This window comes from Rhea pennata, chromosome 1 (genome assembly GCF_028389875.1).
Source record: "Rhea pennata isolate bPtePen1 chromosome 1, bPtePen1.pri, whole genome shotgun sequence".
Taxonomy (NCBI): domain Eukaryota; kingdom Metazoa; phylum Chordata; class Aves; order Rheiformes; family Rheidae; genus Rhea; species Rhea pennata.
Window position 1 is genome coordinate 123,071,521 of NC_084663.1, and position 20,325 is coordinate 123,091,845.

Below are 20,325 nucleotides of genomic sequence, written 5' to 3' on the forward strand. Positions count from 1 at the left end.
GCTCACGCAGGTGTGGGACAGTGCACCCTCCCAAAAACAGGCTGCAGCCGTCGATGCTCAAAGCTGCCTAAGAGCAGCAGGGAAGCAGCAACAGGGCAGAGCACATCCCCTGTCGCATCCAGTCTCTGCCAAGCTATTGGAGAGCAGAGCTTTGCTCCTCCAAGCCTATGGTCCTGCGAGACCTCAGGAGCCTGATTTTCGGTGCCCAGTGAGCTCCACTCCCCGCATGAGGCTCTGCACTGTGCTCAGGGCTGGGTCTGCCTCCAGTACTTCCAGCAAGGAGGTCCCGCAGGTTTCTGCATCCCTTAGAGCTTCTGAGCATGAAGGGAGGACAGGATCAGGACATAGGCTCTAAACCCTTTTTGTCAGTAGAAACCACTCTCAAAGGCTTCTCTGAGCTTTGCTCCTTGGTCTGACTTTGATTTTACAGCCCACACATTTTGGTGTGTATTAGAAACTTTTAGAAATTACCATTTCTTATAAACTGATTTGACTTTTCTATCAGAGTCGCTGACATCAAGTTTTCCGAGAGGAGAGGAAAAAGGAAAGGAAAAAATATACATGTGACATTACCTACTGAGCCACCTCCTTAAAAGAGAGGCTTCTTGCCAAAAGGCAACCTCTTTCAAAATATACAATAAGCTGCAGCTTCCCAATTGCCATTTTAGGCTAGCTCAGAGATATGGGCACTAATTTTTAAGTGTTGCATTCACTGCCTTAAGCAAACCTGAGTTTTTCCTACATGCATCATCTGTGCTCCAAGACAGCCCAGTCTGAGAAAAAAAGAAAAAAAAAAAGAAAAAAAGCTTGAGGGAACAATGGGGCTCAGATCCTAGAGACAAGTGCAAAGGCCAGTGGCAAGCTCCTGGGGTGGGTAGGACCAGAAATCACAGAATCAGTAAGGCTGGAAGGGATTTCTGGAGATCATCTAGTCCAACCTCCCGAAGATTTCCTGGTGCTGGTTCCACTGAGGTTTGAACCCAGGACCTTCAGCATGTAAAGCAGATGTAATAACCACTATGGGCTTGTTCCTACTCTTTGAATAAAAAGTTGCTTTTATAACACTTCAAGGTGACACAATTGTGCTACTCTGTAGGAAAACACAAATACACGTGCTCTTCCTTGGGAGAGAGAAATATTGCTTTATATATCCCTAAATTAAGCAAATATGCAAGAACAACACAGCCATTAAGGCGTCATTAATAGAATGGAAATCTTGCTCTCCAGGCACCAGGTTTTTATGCCGAAGCATGAGAGTAGCTTGCATTTGCTGTGGGAAAGGCCCAGCTCATCGCCCCAGAGCGCTGAGCCCCCTCCTTTTCCACAGATCGCTGTGGGGCAGTGCAGGCTGAGGCTGAAGAGCAGAGCCAGCAGTTGGTAGCTGGGGTCTCGGGTCTTCAAACTACAACAGAAAATTGAAGACTGAAGGTAGGCAATTAAAATATTAAAGCAACCAAAGGATATGTACTGAGCGTATTATAGCATATAGAAAATAGCATTTAATTTTGGTAACATTAGGGGAAAAGCTGATTAGGGAGCAATGTTGCCACTAGTAAGGAGGAAGAGCTACTGACAGGAAATAGTGGAAAGGGCTGATTTCTATAGAGGGAAAAGGAGCAAGGCCCCAGCAACAGGAAAACCCAGAGACCAGAATAAATGCCCGTGTTTAGGTTTTGCACGGCTCCTTTCACCAGTGGATTTCAAAGAGCTTTATATGGCCGAACGCGAGCGTGATGCGAGGCAGAGCAGCGTGCCGAAGGCGCTGGCTCTGGTACCGGGACAGCGCGGCACTTCAGCGTGCAGCGCCATCGGGGTTCGCGCATCGCCCCGGCCTTGCGGCTGGGCCTGTTATCCCCATCTCCCGGCACCGTGCCCCCCCGGCAAACCCCAAACGTCCTTATCTCCATTTCACACGCAGGCACACAAAGCAACCTCCCACAGCGGCTGAGCCGAGGAGAGGCAAGAAGTCTCTGGAGCTTGCACTCTTGCCCCCCGCCGCCCCCCACCACTGCCGCCTTCGCAACACTTTGAGCGGGATCCTCCCCTTTTGCTCAAAATATGGCAGCTGGGGATGGAGAGGGAGCAGAAGTGGGTACGCTACGCACCGCCTTGCTGCTGCCCAGGGCCCAGGCACAACCAGGAGGCTCTGTTCAAGGTCTTCTGGAGCCTGTCCCAGCCCACTGCCTGTGCCCCAGCCTCTTCACACGCTGGGAGAGGCTTAGTACTGACTCCATATGTGTCCAGGCCATAACAGATACCCAGCGTTTTCAGTAGCTTAACGTGAACAGCTTCTGGGTGTGATCACAACAGTTTGTAATAGCGTTTGAAACCTCTGGCAAGTGCCCACATTAGCCCTCCATCCCTTTTTCTTGTCCCCTCCTAGTGCCTGGAGCACAGGGAAAAGGTATTCCAAAGCCCACAAGCCTTGCTGAAAGGCCTTTTTTTCAAGAGCGACTTAGACGCTGGAAGGTTATATCAGCTTGGTGTTTTGGAAAGCTTCAAGCTATCCTGCTTTCCACAGCATGAAACTCTGTAGCTCAATCGCTTTAAATAACACTATTTTCAAGAAACAAAACAGCGATGACTCCACCTGACAGTCTTTTCAGTGCCTCTGTGAGAAGGGGAAACTGAGCCAAGAAAGCATCCAAGAAGTCAAGCAATGTGCCTTTGCAAATCTCCAGGAATAAAGCAATACTGCTTGGCTTCTGGTGAAATGTGTGCTTCGGCCAAGCCGTTATTCCTCCCAGATCAGTTTTTACCGAGTGTCTTGCCTGTGCCCTTTGCTACAGCAGCAGGATATCCTTCATTTGTCTGAATAAAGTGCAGATGAGCACTTCTTGTTGTTTTCCAAGTCTGCTCATGGGAGGGTCAGCAGGGGCCGAAGCAGCTGCACTAAGTAAAGGAAAGGTAACCATGGCAACCCAAGTTATCTGCAGCCTCCATGTATTTCCTTCTCCCCACCCCACATCATAGCTTTCCCACCCAGACCTCAAGCCGATAGAACCAACGACCGGCTGGCAGGATGGGAACTGCAGCTGGGTCTCCTGGACCAAGCGTCTCTTGCTGTGTTTCACGGCTCACCACTACAGGTTGAGACCATCAGACGGTACCAAGAGCGTAGAGAGAGGTAACTTCCGAAGGGAAGAGCTCTCAGCCTCTGTAGATGGGGCACTGGATATGTTGCCTTTGCTCCAGAGCTGCAGATTCGTTGATGCTGCTTCTGGTTTTGGCTGCAAGCTGTAACCCTTCCTTAGAAGCAACAGCTTCTCCATCTGTGCCCCACATCAAACCCAGCTACAGTTTTGGCCGGACTTTCCTGGGACTTGATAAATGCAACGCCTGCATTGGGACGTCCATTTGCAAGAAGTTCTTTAAAGAAGAAATAAGGTCAGAAACTCAGCATAGTAATTTTTAAAGCATTCTGCATAGTAGCTCAAAAGTTGCCTGTTAATATTTCCAAGTACTTTAATGAAAAGCAATGCAAAAAGTTACTTATCTCCAGGTTTCCCTTACAGTTCCTAGTATTTTAATTAATGTCTGCAAGCTGCTGCTTTGTTTTTGTTTCCTTTTAAAGCCACAGAAACATGATCAGACTTCAGTCCTGAGTTATAATTTGAAAGTAAAAGGCACAACTTTCTGCATGTAGAATGCGTCTGCAATGAGGGGGGAAGCGAAGTGGGAAGGAGCAGATCAGTTTGTTTAAATGGCACTGGAAATATTTTATTACAAGTTACTAACTGAAGGTGAAGGGAATTTAACTTTGTACACTCCCAGTGGACTATGTTAACCATAAATATTAAGCCCTGTATGATTTTGCAACAGGCGCAACAACACAAATGTGCAGAGTGTCATGTGTGTATTAGCGAAGATCAAGAGAGATACAAACTGGCCTGAAGCACCAGAACTTCTGCACTTCAGATGTCCGTATGCTAGAACACAGGCATGGTCAAAGCTCATTATGGCGCTTTGAGGTTTCAACGAGAACTTGAAGGCAGAGGCAGAAATTGCAGCTGCCTCTAAGTCAATTAGACATATGCTGCCCAAGCAGTCATTAGACTGATCCAATCAGTTGTAGGCTCAAAAGCGGAGCATATCTGATGACAGCAGGGAAAATGTTGCTAGAGTACTTGAGAAGAAAGTTAAAGGCGATGCTTGGCAGAGGAAGGGTTTATGGGGTCTGATATGATTTATAGAGCCATATGCACTTTCTTTTATAGCTATAAAAGCCCGGGGGAGAAGAAATGATGATAGTAAAATTGTATTTTTAATACTATAATGTAAGTAGTATAATACTGGACAAATCACCATTTTTATCTTAAATTATCCTATAAAACCTAGCATAGTAAAACCATAATAGTTTGTCTGAGATGGACTTAGTGTACGACCATACTGCTCTCTGAAAAAGACTGCCTGCAGCTGTGCTGGGCTAGGGTTCCTCCAGCCATGGCAAATTGGGGTCTCACCTCTTAGCACTTTGCATTTGTGGCCTCCTGAGCCCCTCGCAGTGCGGGTGAAGAGAGCACATCTCCCTGGTGTGCAGCGGCTTCCTTCGGCCATGCCAAAAATAGTTGGAGCTTACTGCAGCGAGTAACTGCATTTGACAGGGGAAGGCTAAATGGGGAAAATTTCACTGTCACTTATACTCTTAAATCCCCACACTCACACCCTGTACCTTCTCACATGTTCACAAAGGGAGGTAGCACTTTGCACTACTCTGCGTTAATCCTCGTTAGAAAATGCTTCGTTAATTTTGCCATCATTTCCAGGAGCTGCTGCATGCATTCACACAAGGAAGGCGAGTAAGATGTGGGTTTTGTTCTCAGTGTTGCTGATGACTCACCATGTGCTCTAACGTTCTTTACTTCCCTTATCTTTGCCCAATTTTATCCATCTGTAAATGAGAATACCAAAGCCTGCCTACCAACTGTCCTGAAAGCAGAGCTCAGCACAAGTTTTCATAAAATATTCGATCTTCAAAACACCGCAAAACTGAGTTGACCAAAACTATTTGCAAACTTGTGCCAATGTTGGTGACTGGCTTTGGCCAAAACTAATGGGAAGGAAGTTTGAAAAAGCAGGAGTGTTTCATTTTGAATTATTTCATATGACTTTTTTATTTTTGGTGGTCTTAGCTGTTTTAAGGCTTACCTAATTTTCCTCTTTAAAAAGATGTAAACTCCAAATACAAGTGAAATTATTTTCACTGAACAAAATACTTTGCGTCATCCAGCAAGAAGAAAAGCAAGTTCGATTTTCTTCAACATTCAGCTTTAGGTTGGTCTAAAATCTTTAATCTGTGAATCAGTTATTCAAACAGATCTTACTGAAAGTCCTAATTAAAGAATGTTCAGGCCCTTAGCTAAAAGGCTTCATACAAGAGCAAATTATTGTTATGGCACAACTCGATGATGAATCTTGAAAGTATCTGGAAAGTGTGCCAGGCCAGTGCTGTGCTGCCTAGAAATGATGCCAAATACAGAATTACTGCAGCCCTTGCCGGATTCCCAGGCCCCCATGACTCTCCCCCAGGGCTTCTGCTGAGGAAATTACTCCATTTGTGCTTGTGCTAATGCACAGCTTTGGATTTCATACATCCATGCTTTACTTGGTGGCAATGGCTGCAGGAGGCAAGCCTTTCCTCGCGTCCGCCTGGCGTGAGCTTCCCCAAACACAGGCACTTGAGCTAGCTCACAAGGCACGTTTACACTCAACTTGAAAAAAAAAAGACACCAAAAAAACATCAGTCCATAGCTGTCTCTTTGCTGTAGGTGGTTGCACACCATGCCCACTTACACATCAGGAACCAGGGGGGCTGTGGTGCAAAACAAATCGCGGCAAGGCATAGGGACTATTCTCCATTCTAAAAAGTCCTATCCCCAAATAAGCCAGTGGTGGGGGAGAGGAGGAGGAGTTGTTCATACCATGTCAGATGATCTGATCACAGGGGAAGCTTCAATTCCATACTGGGCAAAAGCCTCTGACCAAAGTGCCTTAACCCCCTCAGCCCTGCTCACGTCAGGGGACAGACTCCTCCAGTCCTAGTCACTCTGCATCTCCACAGCAAATCTTCCCAAGGAGGCATTCGGTCAGAGCTGATCTCTGCCGAGGGTGAAGCCAAATCAGGGCCAGCACCCGCAGCTGGGACCAGCCTGCCACCCCAGGAGCCCTTGTGCAGAAGCAGACCTGCACAGCGGATGAGAACAGCAAGGGGATTGATCATCCTCCACTTGCAGCAGGAGGGGAACGGTACCGGGCAGTGCATTTACCTGAAAGTATTCCCCAGCTTTAGAAGTCACCCACTGATCGAGCCAGGAACAGATTAGGTACGGCAGTGCTCGAAGTAGGGACTTACTGCTGATGAAATGTAATTAATTCCCTCAAAATTTCTCCGCATAGATTGCCCGACCAGCAGTCAAAATGAAAAATCAGCTTCAACTTTCAGCTTCACTAATGTCTTTTCATCTAATTCCATCCAGCTAATCCTGAATGCAACCTCTTGCCCATCCTATTTCAGTTGTGAGCTACCAGCTTTAATTTATGATGAGATTAAATTAAGAAATGCTTTCTCATGCACTCAGGCAAGAGTTTAATTAGGAGATTTTAGAGGCAATGAATGTTTGATGCTGGCCTAACTAAAGGTTAGAGTTCAATCACTTTATCTGAGTGGGTTACGGATTTACTTGCAAAATACCCACAGTGTTCTTTAACCACTGCATGCAAAACGCATGTGTGGGCAGGGCGGAGGGGGCTGCTAAAATAACAAAAAAACCCACATTGTTGCAGCCTAATTACATGGCCCATATGCTCCCCTCCTGGGCACACTGCGGACGTGCAAGGGGAGCAAATCCATGCAAAATCTCCATGGCTACAGCAGAGCCGTGCGCCGAGCGGAAATGTCCCAAGTCTCCCTCCCGTCACACCCCCAAAGCCTGAATGTGCACGGGGAGCTCACTTATCCCAAGAAGCCCCCAAGCCTCAAGCAGTGACGTCTGGGGGGACATGTTGACCCCGGTACCCTCTATCCCTGCCACCACCCTATCCCTGGGATGCGGCCAGGAGAGGAGCACAGGGAGCAGCCCAAGTAACCGGCACCGCTCCTAACCTCTCTGCCTGGACATTTTTCTCCGTTATTTTTTTTCCCCCCTATAAAGGGCATAAGGGTGGCTATCTGGGGCAAACACCAGCTTGAATCTGAAAGCTGGCTGGGATTTTTTATTACAAAAGCATCGGGTTGGAGAGAGTGCTAGGTCATGACATCAAACCTTTCCTAGCAACGTATCAGTGGCACTGAAAACTTCAAATAAAATTTTTTCCGTGATCTTTGTTTTGGTGTTAGTGTTTTGATTAAAATACGTGAAAAAAAAAAAACTTCTCTCCAGCAGCAACACAAAGTAAAGCCACCAACTCAAAACAAAAGGTCATTCTGATATTTCCCAATTTTTTTTCTTTCAGTTTTTGTTCTGCAGGACATTTTTAAATGCTGATGATTTCTCTTTTTTTTTAAGCTACTTTTCCTTCACAATTTAGGATAAAGGTAATTTTTAAATGTCGGAAATTCCTTTGGAAAGGAAATTCTGCATTCCTCTCCCTTCACTTTCTCTTTTACATGGCCCAAATCGCACTATTCTTTGTGGCTTTTCCCTCCACCTCTCACACAGCCCTGTTCATTAGGGAAAGGGAAACTTTAAGCAGGAAATGAAAATCCAGTATGTTTCCAAGAGACATTTCCTTGGCTCCATGCTCATTCCTGCCCCTTTTAGGGAGGTATTCTGGGACGGCATGTGCGTGCTCAGCTCAGGCGGACGTGCATACATGAGGCCTGGTGGGGAGGAGAGCACCAGCGGCGCAGAGGCCTCCTGAGATACTCGGTGCCCTCTCGCCCACCAGCCGGGGAAGCTTTGCAGACAAGACTCGGTGGCTTTGCCCAGCCCATAGAGTTTAAAGCAGAGATTGCAAGTGTGCTTGCGCCATCCGTTTTCCTGCGGCTCGTTAACCCAGTTCTCCGTTGGGGGGTCTTGTTTTGGTTCGGCAGGTTTGACAACTGGCTTTCTTCTCGTTTAAAGCTGCCCCCCAGCTACCTCCTCAGCTACTCGGGGAACTACACTGACGATGCCAAGAGCTGGCGGCGGGTGGACATCACCAGGCTGACCACCAAGTACCAGCACGACCAGGCCGACAAGCGCATCTGCACGGCGCTCCTGAAGACGAGGACCTGCAGCCTGGAGCACGCCCTGCGCCGCACTGCCCGGGGCCAGAAGTGGCTGCGGGCCAAGCGGCTCACGCCCGACCTGGTGCAGGTCAGTGTCCTCCCTGCCCCCGCCCAGGCTTTTCTGTTTTTAGCAAAAAAGGACCTGAAAATGGGTCAGGGCAAAAAAATAATTAAAAAATAATAATAATAAGGTTCAGGCTTCGACTTCTCACATAAGCTGAATTTGAAGCCTCCTTGAATACTGTAGTGCCCGTCAACCTCAGACTCACAAATGTGAGCCAATAAATGCAAAAATGCAAGCAAGTGTTTGGGGGATATTTCTACCTTTGCACCCCCCCCCAACACCTCTGTGCTTTCTATGACCTAGGGACATCTTCTCTGTAACTAAGAAGGCCGCTTTTTTAGGGGCAAGGCTCTCACATGACTTTGGGAACCGGGGTTTAAAATAGACGCTGAAACATTGCCCGACTTGTGACGCACTAGGAGAGGTGGCCAGCAAGGAGCTCTGCGGCACTCGTTGTTTGTCTGATCCCCTTGGGCTGGATAAGTTACTCTACTGAAAAAGAAAAAACAGAAAGGAAGGAATAAAGCTTTACTCAGAAGGGGAGCTTCTACCTTGAGAGGGATTTGTTTTTCTACCCAGGCAGCGAACCTCAGCAGCTTCATCCGCGGGAGCTCCTGGCTCCTCAGCTGCGGGGTCTCAGCGCCCGTGGAGGGGCTCCCTGCCATGTGCCGCTTCATCACAGGGTGTCTCAGGGGGGCCCTAGAGCTGCACCAGAGGAGGGAGTCTTATTTCTTCATCTGCCTGCCGCCTATAACGAATTATGTCATGGATGAAGAAGTCTGCTGCTCTTTTTATTGCAGTGCCAAAGCGTCATGGGCTAAGCAAGGACAGATGCATGGCTGCCTCCTCCTTGTGGCCCTGGGCTCGCTGCTGCCAGCAAGGGAGGTGGCAAGCCTGCTGCAGGGGGATGACAGAAAAGTCAGAGAGGAGGGTGCAAAATGACCACGCTGGAAAGGAGAGCTGCCTCCTGGGCACTGCTGGTGGATCCCAGGCCGAGGGATACCATGGGTAGCTGGTAGCTGGTAGCCGGTGATGGTCATGGCAAAGGCCTGCATCTTTCGGTGCAGATGGCTTTCATCTGAGAGCAGAAAGCTCCCCCTTTGCCTCCCCAAATGCACATGCATCTCCCCACTCCAAGCAGCAGCACAGCTTTGCAGTGACCATTGCCAAGGGCAAGAGGCTGCAGTGGAGCTGGACTATATTCCAAAGCAAGACCTGGAGATGCAAAGCAGGATGTTCCAATACCTTTTTTTCCCCTCCTTCCTTTCATTCTGAAATCATCATTCTCCCTTTAAGGAGAGAAGTGGTTATGAAAAAGGGACCTTGTTAAAAAAAAAATATATATATATATTTATATAAATATATATATACTAGAAAAGGCAACTGTTTCCCCCAGTCTGCACGCTGCTGCATCCACTCAGCTTTGCTGAGTGCTGAAGATACATTGCTGGAGTTTCTTTCACTTCTGTTACCTTGTGGAGCCATGCACCTGAGGAGGGGAGGACCAGAGGCCATGTGCAAGCGGCAGCAGCAGAGCTGTGCTGAGAGGGACGTGCCCAGCCTCAGACAGTCCCAAACAGCAGGTTCCACTGCAGCCAGCACCCTTTCGTGGGCAAGGTGCAGGGCGGCTTGGAGCACTCCATTGGCAGGGAAAGCAAGGATGATGAACGGCTGCAGAGAAAGCCCGCCCTCTGTGGTTTGGGGGTTTTATTTTTCTTCTTTTTGGCACAAAGCTATATTGTACTTTATCTAATAACCCCAGGAGAGGGCCTGGAGGGGACATGGAGGCTTTGCATCCCCTTTCTGTTCAGATTATCCCTTGCCTGGCCTTGCAGGCATGTGGTGGGACCACCACCGTCCTGGGAGGGCAGGGAGCTACCTCACAGGAGTGTCCAAGGGCCGCCTGCAAAACCCCCACCAACCCTGCAGGCGCATCAGCGCAGCTTGAAGTGGCAGGACTGCAAAGCTTGAAACTCCCATGGACTGAGCTGGGTAAAAAAAAAGCTAGCAGGGAAATGCAGCTCTGTAGTATCTCTGATGTGCTGCAAAGTCAAGTCATTAGTGACCCCAGTTCCTTCTCTTTAACTGTCTGTCCTCCTCGGTCCTCTCCTGAACCCTCAGCTGAGCTGGCTGGGTCATGCACATGGACACACATGCACACACACGAGAAACGTAGCATGGAGCCCTGCTGCCGTGTGCTCTGGCTATGCGCTCTGGCCTTGGCCTCGCTGCCTCTCCAGTTTCTCCTGGGCACTTGAATGTCCCCCTGCATGGTGGTGGGAAGCTGAGCTGACACAAGCTCTTGGATACCTCTGACGTGAGCTCCTGGTGCCAGTGCTGGGGAACAGGGACACACTCACCGGGCACATTTCCCCAGTCTCAGAAGTTTTTTGAGTCAAGAGAGGGCACATCATGCTGCAGTTAGCAGAAACCGTTGCACGCTGGCCCCAGGATTGCACCGTGCATGTTTTCATGGTTCTTTGGTTCTGTAAGTCAAGCGGAGAAACCTAAACTGGGATATAAATGAGCTTTAACAGGATGTAGACGTAAATGCACATGAGAGCACAGAGACTCAGAGGCCCTGGATCCCCAACCCCCACCCCAATTTTGGCAGCGATCACCAGTTAAAAACAGTTGTGTGTTTCGTAAAATGGCCTCTGGTCTTAGAGCAGTCTGACTCAAAAAGAAAAAGTCACAAGCAGTAGATTCCAGTAGTACAGAGCACGCAAAATTTGTACGTGACTCTCTAACCCTGGGGCCCTGTAGCACGGGCCACCGCAGGTTACTGGGTTGATGCGCTGGGCTGTTTGGCCCCATGAAGTCAAAGATTTCCGTTTCTCTCTCTCCCCACCCGATCACACCTCCTGAGAGCCGAAACCACAGGAGCGCTTCAGCCTCACCCCCTCCAGCGTGTTTTCAGGTCTGCGGTATTTGCTGGGCAGATAGATGTTGGTAACCCAGCACGATCTGTCAGCGGGTTTTTCCTTGCTGCAAATGCTTATCTGTAGAACGGCTCTTCTGGGCTATTTTTTTCCCCCTCTCTTTTTGGTCATGGTAACAGCATGCTGTTGATGCCTGTGCGATACCCACCCTGTTTTGCCAAGCTACAGTCACTCGGTGGTACCTGTACTCCCCTCCCTGTAGTTTTGGCTGTACGGGAGAGCTGACAAAAGCTAAAGGGCTCAAGTAATTTTATTGTATAGAACAGTGAGTTACAACAAGCCTTAATATACTTGAATCAGAATGACAGACCGTGAAATAATGTTTTTTCACTTTACACTGCCTGCCCTGCCTGACCCAACTATCAACTGGGCTGCCTGCCACAGTGATTATTTCATCTGCCACAGCAAAAATCTGTATCGGACACAGTAAAGTCTTCAGTACTAAAATCTAGCTAGCCTCAGATACAAGCTGGATTTAACTCTGCATTTGTGTGTGGCTACCTGGGCTGGAATTTTTAACCTGTGCAGCGGTATCAGCTAGCTGCATGCTGCTTTGCCTGCATCTTGGCTCCGAAGTTCATCACTTTGAACCAGGCTTTTTGTTTCTCCTGTTGGAGGGGAAAAACAACAAAAAAAAGTGGGTTAATTTCAGCACAGATCTCTTGCAGAGCAAACTTCTCCTCCTGACTACAAAGAACAGCCAGCGAAATGTTGAAGGCAGACAGACAGAACTAGTATCAAGGAGAAAAAAAAACAGCTGTTTTCAATCCCTCTTTCTAGTATATATTGCTCAAAACTATTGATCAGGTCCACAGTCTGCCCTCAGTAGACACGCAAACTCTTTGGTTATTTGGCCTCTGAGCCAAGTACGTATCACTTCACTTGTAGTGCACAGACAACAGCTCTTTGATCTGGTAACTAGTCCTTACCAGAGAAGCAGTAGCTTTAGCATGCCTCCTCCTACTACTTTTTTGGCCTGCTGTCTCATTATTAGAGATGTACTTAGATAAACCTTCTGGGACCAAACACACCTGAACCCACAGACGGGAGGGGAAGATCAGCAGTGGAGCCTGCAGTGGGGACAAGCCCCATAGCCTTGCAGAGTGTTCTCAGTTTCTTTTTTGGGGCTGAGTAAAACCTTTGGATTAAAACAGCCAGGAGCTGTAGGTACTTTGACACCCACATCCAACTGTGTCCTCCTGGGTCCCATCCCAAACTTGTTCGCTTTTGACGTAGATGCATCTGGGCAGCAGTGCGTGGAGCAGCAGACGGCAGTGTTCCTGATCCATACTTATCCCTCTTTAACCTGAGTGAATATAAAGCAAAATGATGAAAAGTTGTCTTCCAAAGGTCTTCTTGACATCAGAGTGAATTCTGAGTATCTTTTGCACGCTGTATGCAGAGCATGTGCATACACAGGAGCTTAAACCACATTGTATATTGTGCACTAGGGAAAAAAAAACAGCGGAGCGTAGGCAGGTATTGCAGGAACTGTTCATTATCAGATACGTAAATGTGGGAATTTAATCAAAGTAAATAAGAAGCTTTCCATGTCAGTCACAAACAAGATGTTGGACTGCCTGTCAAGCCTTATTCTCTAGGGTGATAAGACACTGCAAGGGACTCAAGCTATTCAGAGATGTATCAGTATATCCAGTGGTAAAAGTACGTGTTCTTTAAATTTCTCTTTCATTAACAATTTTTGTCCAACCTTTTTCACCTTCTGCTGCAGGCATGTTTCTGTCATTCTGCTAAAAGGGTCAGCCCTTCTGCACTGAAACACTCGAGCAAGTGCTAAACTTTATGCATCTGAGTAGTTCTGCCAAAATCAAAAAGGCTCACTGTCAAGTTTTGGTGGATCAGGGTCTTCGTTAAATTATAGACTATTGCGTTGATGGTTGATACAAATGTGGCAGCACTCAGCTCTGCTTCACTACTCTTGCACTGCCACTAGGAGCCGGCTCCCGCCCAAGAGGGCAAGTGAGCAGTTTGAAGGTCGTTCAACTCACCTGGCTGTTTTGGGGCCAAGGAGTTAGTGCTGTTGATCATCACGCACTCCCACCTGCTCACACCCATCCATCCCTCAACTTCGCCCATCTGCTCAGTGCCGAACAACACGAAGGAAATTGTTCCATGGTTCAGATTTCTGCCCTGGAGAAGGGGAAATAATGGAGCTTCAGCCAAGTGTCAGTCACTTTTTAAATTATGAAAAGCCTGAAATAGTTTCATGAGAAATGAGCAGTTGTGACCACTGTAGTGCAGCACATGTCCAAGTCTGAGTTAACAAAACAAATGCTTACCTTAAAGGAATTTCTTATTGCAACTTTTCTATATTCTCTTATATCAGGATTTCTGCTCCTGTTGTATAGTTAAGGGTCTCAACTTTTGCATTACGAACTCCTGTAGGCAGTAAGGCTTTCTAACTTTGGTTGCAAATATTTGCACACACACTCATCTGCAAGAGATGTCTCCAGCATTTATCTCTTATTTAACACCATTCAGTTCTGCTCATTTTTTTCTCACTTCTCTCGCAAAAGAAAAGTGACAAAGTCGGCCATAATGTGTCTGCAAGCACTGAGACAGAAATCCATAGCAATCCACATCCCCCACTTGCTAGGCTTTTTTTTTATCATTAATTGAAAAAATATTTTCTTAATAAAGCTGCACCAGAGGCCAGAAGTGTATGAAATCTTGTAACTAAAACTGATGAGAAATATTTTTGGCAAATGTTTTATTCTCTTGGGGAAATAAGTGGTTCTTTGGTCATTGCAAAGTGACACTCCAGTTGGGATTGAGTATTTCAGATAGTTCTGACTAGATTTGAGCATTCAGGGCTTGGTTCAGGGAGTGGTTTGAGCCTCATTGAGTCTGGCACCCAGGTGGAGGAGGGCTCCAGGGGACACAGGAAGTTCATTCTCCCCTCTCCACCTCCGCCTGGGAGAGCCACACAGTCCTTGTTTCTCTATTCCTTATTTCTTATGTCTTTGTCTTGGTAGCTAGATAATTAAATGTTTTATGCCAAATGAACAGCTCGAGCAGGAAGGACCAAGAGTGACCTAGCTCAGAGTAACCAAATAATTTGGAGAAATCCTGAGCCAAATCTTTGCTCTCAGTGTGAGGAATGGCAGAAAGCAAGTGTGAGCTCAGGTGTCCTTTCCTCCAAAAAATGTCTTCCAAACATCAATTAAAAAGAAAATCTGAAAGAATAAGTTAGGCTACTTGGATTATTTGGAAGAAAAAGGGTAAAAAAAAATCTTATTCCATCATCAAACAGAAAATATGCCAGTGTAACATTTCTGCATATGTCCTCTCTCCTTAACTATTAAAAAAAAATGCACTGACTTCAAAACAAAGGTATCTTTCAACTACAAAGATTTAAATATATATTGCCATTTATCCCAGTTTTTACATATCAAACCTATATATTTAGAAAGTGAAATACAGTAATGGTTGAATCCATTAGCTCAACAATTCTTTATTTGTTACTCATGTTTGCAAGAAAATATACAGAGGATATTAACATTTGTTTTTGATAGTTAATGTGTAAGTTTATCAGAAAGTTAATATTTCCTGTGCATGTACCCACATACAATGTTTATTTACAGAGTTTTAAAACATGTTTACTGACCTTAGCAAATAGTATTCCCAAGAAAGCTGCTTACAGGCTAAGCAAATAGGAAAGCAATTTGAAGATATTATTTAAAGAAGGAAGTGACTCACTGACTTAATGAAGGGAGAGGCCTCCACGAGTGAGTAAGGCTGCCAAGGCTGGAAATCATCAGGGCAGGAGGAGGCCCACCAGCACCGAGTAATACGATGGCATTCAGTCAAAGGGAAATGAGGTTTGCAGCGTCCATGGCTGTGCCGTGAAGAGTGCCTACCATTTTGAAAGCCTTCATCATGAACGTATGTTAGGTAACACTGGGGTTTGCTGTGGTTAAAATCACCCATTTTCTTCTAAGAAGAGTTTGTTTTAGAAAACCCCACACATGTCCATACCCATCATCAGCAGATGGGTGCCGATAGGCAGAGGAGCTACCTGGACCAAAAGATTTGGGCTAGGCTATCAAGTGCTGCGGGCAGAGCACAACCTTGCCTCTATCCATGGAACAGGCTGAGCACGTGGTAGTATCTCAGGAAGGAAAGCAAATATCTTTGTTCCCCTTTCCCTTTTTGCTAGGGTCTCTCCAGCCCAATGCTGCGTTGCCCATCTCAGCGCCTCTTGGACCGGATAGTACGGCGCTATGCTGAAGTACCAGATGCTGGCAGCATCTATATGGACCACCTCACTGACCGGGATAAACTGCGCCTTCTGTACACGCTGTCAGTGAATTCACATCCCATCCTGTTACAGGTATGCGTCACCACACCCTGGGCTGAAACCTCCTCTAGCAACCCCTCTCCAGTGAATCCTTGGATAAGACAGTGTCCAGATGCAGAGGAATCCCAAGCCTTATGTTTAGCAAGATCCATTCGGTGTCTCGCAGTAGCCTGTGAAGTTGCTGGGAGATATGTATGCCCAACCCCTAAAACAAGTCAGAATCCAGATGGATTATTATTACAATAATGTACGGCAAAAGCCAGGGTTTTCTACCTCCCCAATACTTCACAGTTCTGTTTGCATTGCTGATGAATTGCTTAAATCACAGCCTGTTTATAAAATCCAAAGCACAAGAGAGCACGTTTTAACGTGGGTGCACCACGAAACAGTGTTAAGGCGGCACTTGGCTTAGGAGAGCACTGATTTCCCCAGCTTAATGCTCCACAGCTATTCCATTTCATTTTTCTATGTGCATGCAACCAACAACCAGTTCCATGGCGAAGTGTAGCTTTGCAGAGGCGTTTGGTTGAATTCCAGATAAAACCGAGTATTTGGTTTGAAGGCAAAGAGCTGTGAGGCCCCGCGTCCCTCCCCAGTTCCCTTCTGGCACCACCAACGTGATGTGGTCCCCTCTCTTTTCCTAAGAGTGTTTCAGTGGGAATGTCTTCCTCCTTCCCCAGCACAACCCCATCTCTCCACTGACAAGGGGGAAACAGTGCCCGGCCGCCACCTTGCACACCAGGAACCTCCCAGAGGTTCCCCAGCTGCCCCCACCTTGGCTCGCCAGGGCACAAGGCTGTGGCTCTCAGCCCTGTAAAGATTGGGGAACGCAGCTCACAGAGCTGAGCCAAGTATACCTAAGAGACTTAAAAATTTATGTGCTTGCCTGAAATGCCTTTAGAGGAAAAGGGAGAGGCAATCTTAAATACTCAACTGGAAGAGTCCCTAACCCCCCCCTCAGCAAGACAGACAAGTTAAAATATAAACACCAGAAAGCTTTATGTTGGCAAGGCGCAATGACTATGTCATTTCTACACTAAGCAGAGAGATATAAAGGGCTGGGATAACTGCACTGCTGGCACGGGGTGAAGCGATGCAGTGAGCCCAGCCCAAATGTCCCTGCTGTAGCAAACATCTAGGACTTCTGAACCTGAGACTGCAAAGTCTCTTCTAAAATGAGCCAGACATTGTTACGAATTAGCTAGAACTGCTTTAGCCCCACCTCACCTTTAAGCCATGACTTCAACTATGCAGTGCTCATGAAGGAGCCATTAAAGACTCCATAAAGAAGCCTAAAATTAGCTCTTCTGTGCCTAAAAATTTCATGAATTTAAAGTCTATTATTATCTTAGACTTTCCAGTTAGTCTCCTTTCTCTAATAGAACAGATCTTGAAATATCAGATTCTTTTTTAATTAAAAAAAAAAAAAAGTAACTAACTACCTCAAAACTGACTATTGCCTTCCCAGGCTTCTGGGGCTAACTGGGGATGAGGAACTGAACCAGTGGTGGGCTGGCTATAAAAGGCAGAACAAGATGCAACAACCGTTGTTTGCAACAGGTCAGGGTTCTCATGTGCTTGAAGCCATCTGAGAGGGTGGTGGGCTGACAGGCATGGGAAGGATGGCCAAAGGCGACTGCTAAATTTGTCACCCGCTCCCACCCGTGACCAGGCAGCAGTGCTGGCTGCACTTACCCAGTGCATGCTCTTCTACGCAGCCACACATAAGGGAACTAGTTTAGGGAAGGGGATTTCTGGATCTGATGACCCGCGCCCCTCTCCCACTCTCCCCGGCAGATCTTCCCAGACGTGGAGGGGTGGCCATTCCCACGGTACCTGGGTGCCTGCGGGCGGCTGGTGGTCAGCGCCAGCACCCAGCCTCTGCGTGACTTCTTCGATGCCGCCCCCGAGGTGGCTGCCGACCTGGCACTGCAGCTCCTTGCTGTCCTCCGCTCCATGGGCACTAACGACCTCAACTACTTCTTCTACTTCACCCACGTGGATGCTGGCACCTTCGGCGTTTTCAGCAATGGGCATCTGTTCATCCGGGATGCCAGCACGCTGGGCATCATAGACAAGGAGGAAGGTACTCAGCAGGCTCTGCAAGCACGCATCTGTTGCAGGAGGTTTTTGTAAGGTGCAGGAAAACAAATCATTCACCTGCTGTGCTTGGCTTTTTTGATTCTTTTTTAATAAACCATACATTGCTTGGTAAATTAGATAATAAAAGTACAAGAGGAGACATATCGACAGCAAAAACATCAGCGACTCTTGCCACCTTTGGCTGTGAGTCCATAAGCCGATAGGAGTTTTATTTGCCTGGTAAATGGCGCTATGACTGTAGGACGCTTTACAGTGCATCCAAGTACCACACAGTAGTTGCACATGGTCTGGCCCTCTCTGCAACAAGCAGCAATATTCAACATACACTGCTGAATGATCAGATTCAAAGGCTTCCTAAATCACTTTTTTTCTTTAAATGCTTTTCTCACACAAATGTCAGTATTTGCAGAGAGAAACTTTGTAGGTTGACTTGTTTTAAGAATTAGGTCAAATCAGACTCGGTGCATTTATCACATTAGTTGTAAGAACAACAACAGAAGCTTCTTCTGAAAGTTTTCCATAAAATGAAGTACTACTATTCACTTTTCAAAGGTTACATTGGTCTACCACTGGAACTAAAGCTAGTCAAAGGTTATTCCTCCAATAATTTAGTATTTCACTTAAATGTTCATATTTTTAAAAGGCTTTTGCTCAGCTCAAATACTCAGCTGAGTAGATCTCAAATATTTAGAAATAGTTATCAGAGAATTTTCCAATAGGTTTCCTTTCTTTCTTTCTTTCTTTTTTTTTTCTTTTGGGGGCCCCAAAACCTATTATTGCTGCCTTGTCTCCAGCAAAATTAGTTGTTGTTGCGATTTAATTAATGATTTTGGATAACAAGGAAAACTTATGGTTCTGACTACTATGGCCTTTTTTATATATATAGGAGCTGACACTTTAGTTCTTGGCATTGTTTCTGCATCAGTTTTATTGAATAGACAGCCCTTCGCTTCCTTTGCAAGGCTGTTTTGTAGTTTATTGAGGAGCTCTGTCATCCAGCAAAATACATGCATTTCAGGAGTAAGAATATTGTTTGGCCCATATACAGATGTAGCACAGAGCATTTTGTGATGAAAGCCACTAATGTCATTTAGATTGTATTAACAACAGTTTGTTGCTAATTTACAGATATATTTGATTATCCAAGATTTTGCTCCATGTTTCTAACAACTGATTAAATTGTCTTTAATAGGGAGCCAGCTGACTGATGACCAACAGGAGTATAAAGATATATTTAGCTGTTTGACTGTGGACTGCCAGTCTGCAGTTGTGCCCTGTAACTCAATCAGAGAGAAACAGAGTCTCATCATGGTATGTCAAGAGCTTTTGCCTAAGCTCCTAAAAGGGAAATTCCTTCAACCCATACAGGAGAAGATAGACGGCTTCCTCCAGCACTGTGCAGATGGCTTCGCCAACGACCAGGCCGTCGACAACACAGTTGCAAAGCTGGCAGAGCTCCTGAAACCACTGCGATCTTGCGATTCTCGTTTTGCCTATCGCTACCCTGACTGCAAATACAGTGACAAATACTGAGAGAAGCTCTGTGGGAAAGACCAGAGCAGCCTCCAGGCTTCACCATCATGGAAAGCAAGAAGGACCTGGGGTAGCTAGGAAGAACTGCATCGAAACGGAGGCATGCTGATTGAGACAAACGAGGGAGCAGAGTTCATGTGGGATTTATTGTTCGTCTCCCAGAGACACATTTGTTACCTAAGGTGTTTGATATGATGTAAGGCTTATGGATTATAAATGTTATCATGAGTGACGGGGGCTACAAGATTTATTAATCTTGTTCGTTCACTTTGGCCTTGGAAAAATTTTCCATGCCATCCATTAAGAAGAAACCCTCTGAAGGTAATTCGCTCACAACTAGCTAGATAGAGGAGCTTTATTATCGAGAACATCTTTTTGATCAAGATGATATATACATAATGTGAGATGGATGGAAGCGTTTAAGACTTTCCTGTGGGGATTTTTAATGCTTTAAAAATCGTATCTAAACCGAATCATTTGATCAGTTCCTTACCATCACCCACTACTTTTATAAAATATTTAAATTTTATTACTTTTATGGCACATGGAATGGAAGGAAGCAATTGACAGCATTAAAAAGCTGAAAGAATCCACATCTCTTGAGACTTAATTTCTCTAATCCCCAAATATCATTACTTTTAATCTTCCACGGTTTTGACTGGCAGTAATTGGAGTATAATAAAGGTTCTCATCTGAAGACCAAAAATCCCCAATTCTTACATCTGATTGTCCAATGGATACGTTCACACTTTCTGCTCTAAAAATATGGAGACAAACAGTTTCGAGCAGTTTTGTACAAAACTACTCAAATGGGAAAATGGCTTACAAGCAGAAGAGGGGAACAACACAAGAAGATGAGATATTAATTTACTCTGAACATGATGGGGCTCACTGAACACCTAGTACTTAATCTAGGTGCTGAGGCACTTATCAAGAGGTGTGGAGGTTTGAGTCCAGACCAGGAAGAGGTATAACCATCGCCAGTCCCTTCTCCATTTTCTTTTTAAAGGAGAAATCACTAAGCCAGTCCTCAAAGGAGTGATTTAGGCACCTAAGATTTGGGGGTGGGGGGAAGAATGGGGGGAGATACTTTATTTTGTGGAGGAAGGAAGGAGAAGGTAGCAGCAAAATGCAACTTTCTCACCCAGCATTT

At 46.2% G+C, this 20,325-nt stretch overlaps 1 protein-coding gene across 2 annotated transcripts; it reads left to right on the plus strand.

Annotated features, from left to right (window-relative positions):
* The first annotated feature begins 2,992 nt into the window (after positions 1-2,992).
* On the plus strand, positions 2,993-19,761 carry DIPK2B (divergent protein kinase domain 2B). 2 transcript variants are annotated; one of them, XM_062599501.1, is made up of 5 exons: positions 2,993-3,387; positions 8,033-8,297; positions 15,396-15,569; positions 17,334-17,622; positions 18,832-19,761. In XM_062599501.1, exons 1-5 carry the CDS (start codon positions 3,164-3,166, stop codon positions 19,170-19,172), a joined length of 1,293 nt encoding a protein of 430 aa, XP_062455485.1. In that variant the 5' UTR covers positions 2,993-3,163; the 3' UTR covers positions 19,173-19,761. The 2 variants fall into 2 exon arrangements, with proteins under 2 accessions (XP_062455485.1, XP_062455493.1); XM_062599509.1 differs by having other exon boundaries at positions 19,008-19,761.
* Positions 19,762-20,325: the final 564 nt, after the last annotated feature.

What these genes read in the sequence shown, in the direction of transcription:
- DIPK2B (XM_062599501.1), top strand. Translation starts at nt 3,164, where the DNA reads ATGGGGCACTGGATATGTTGCCTTTGCTCCAGAGCTGCAGATTCGTTG. An exon ending in TCACGCCCGACCTGGTGCAG is followed by an intron (nt 8,298 to 15,395) that starts GTCAGTGTCCTC and finishes CCTTTTTGCTAG; the next exon opens with GGTCTCTCCAGCCCAATGCT. An exon ending in CACATCCCATCCTGTTACAG is followed by an intron (nt 15,570 to 17,333) that starts GTATGCGTCACC and finishes TCTCCCCGGCAG; the next exon opens with ATCTTCCCAGACGTGGAGGG.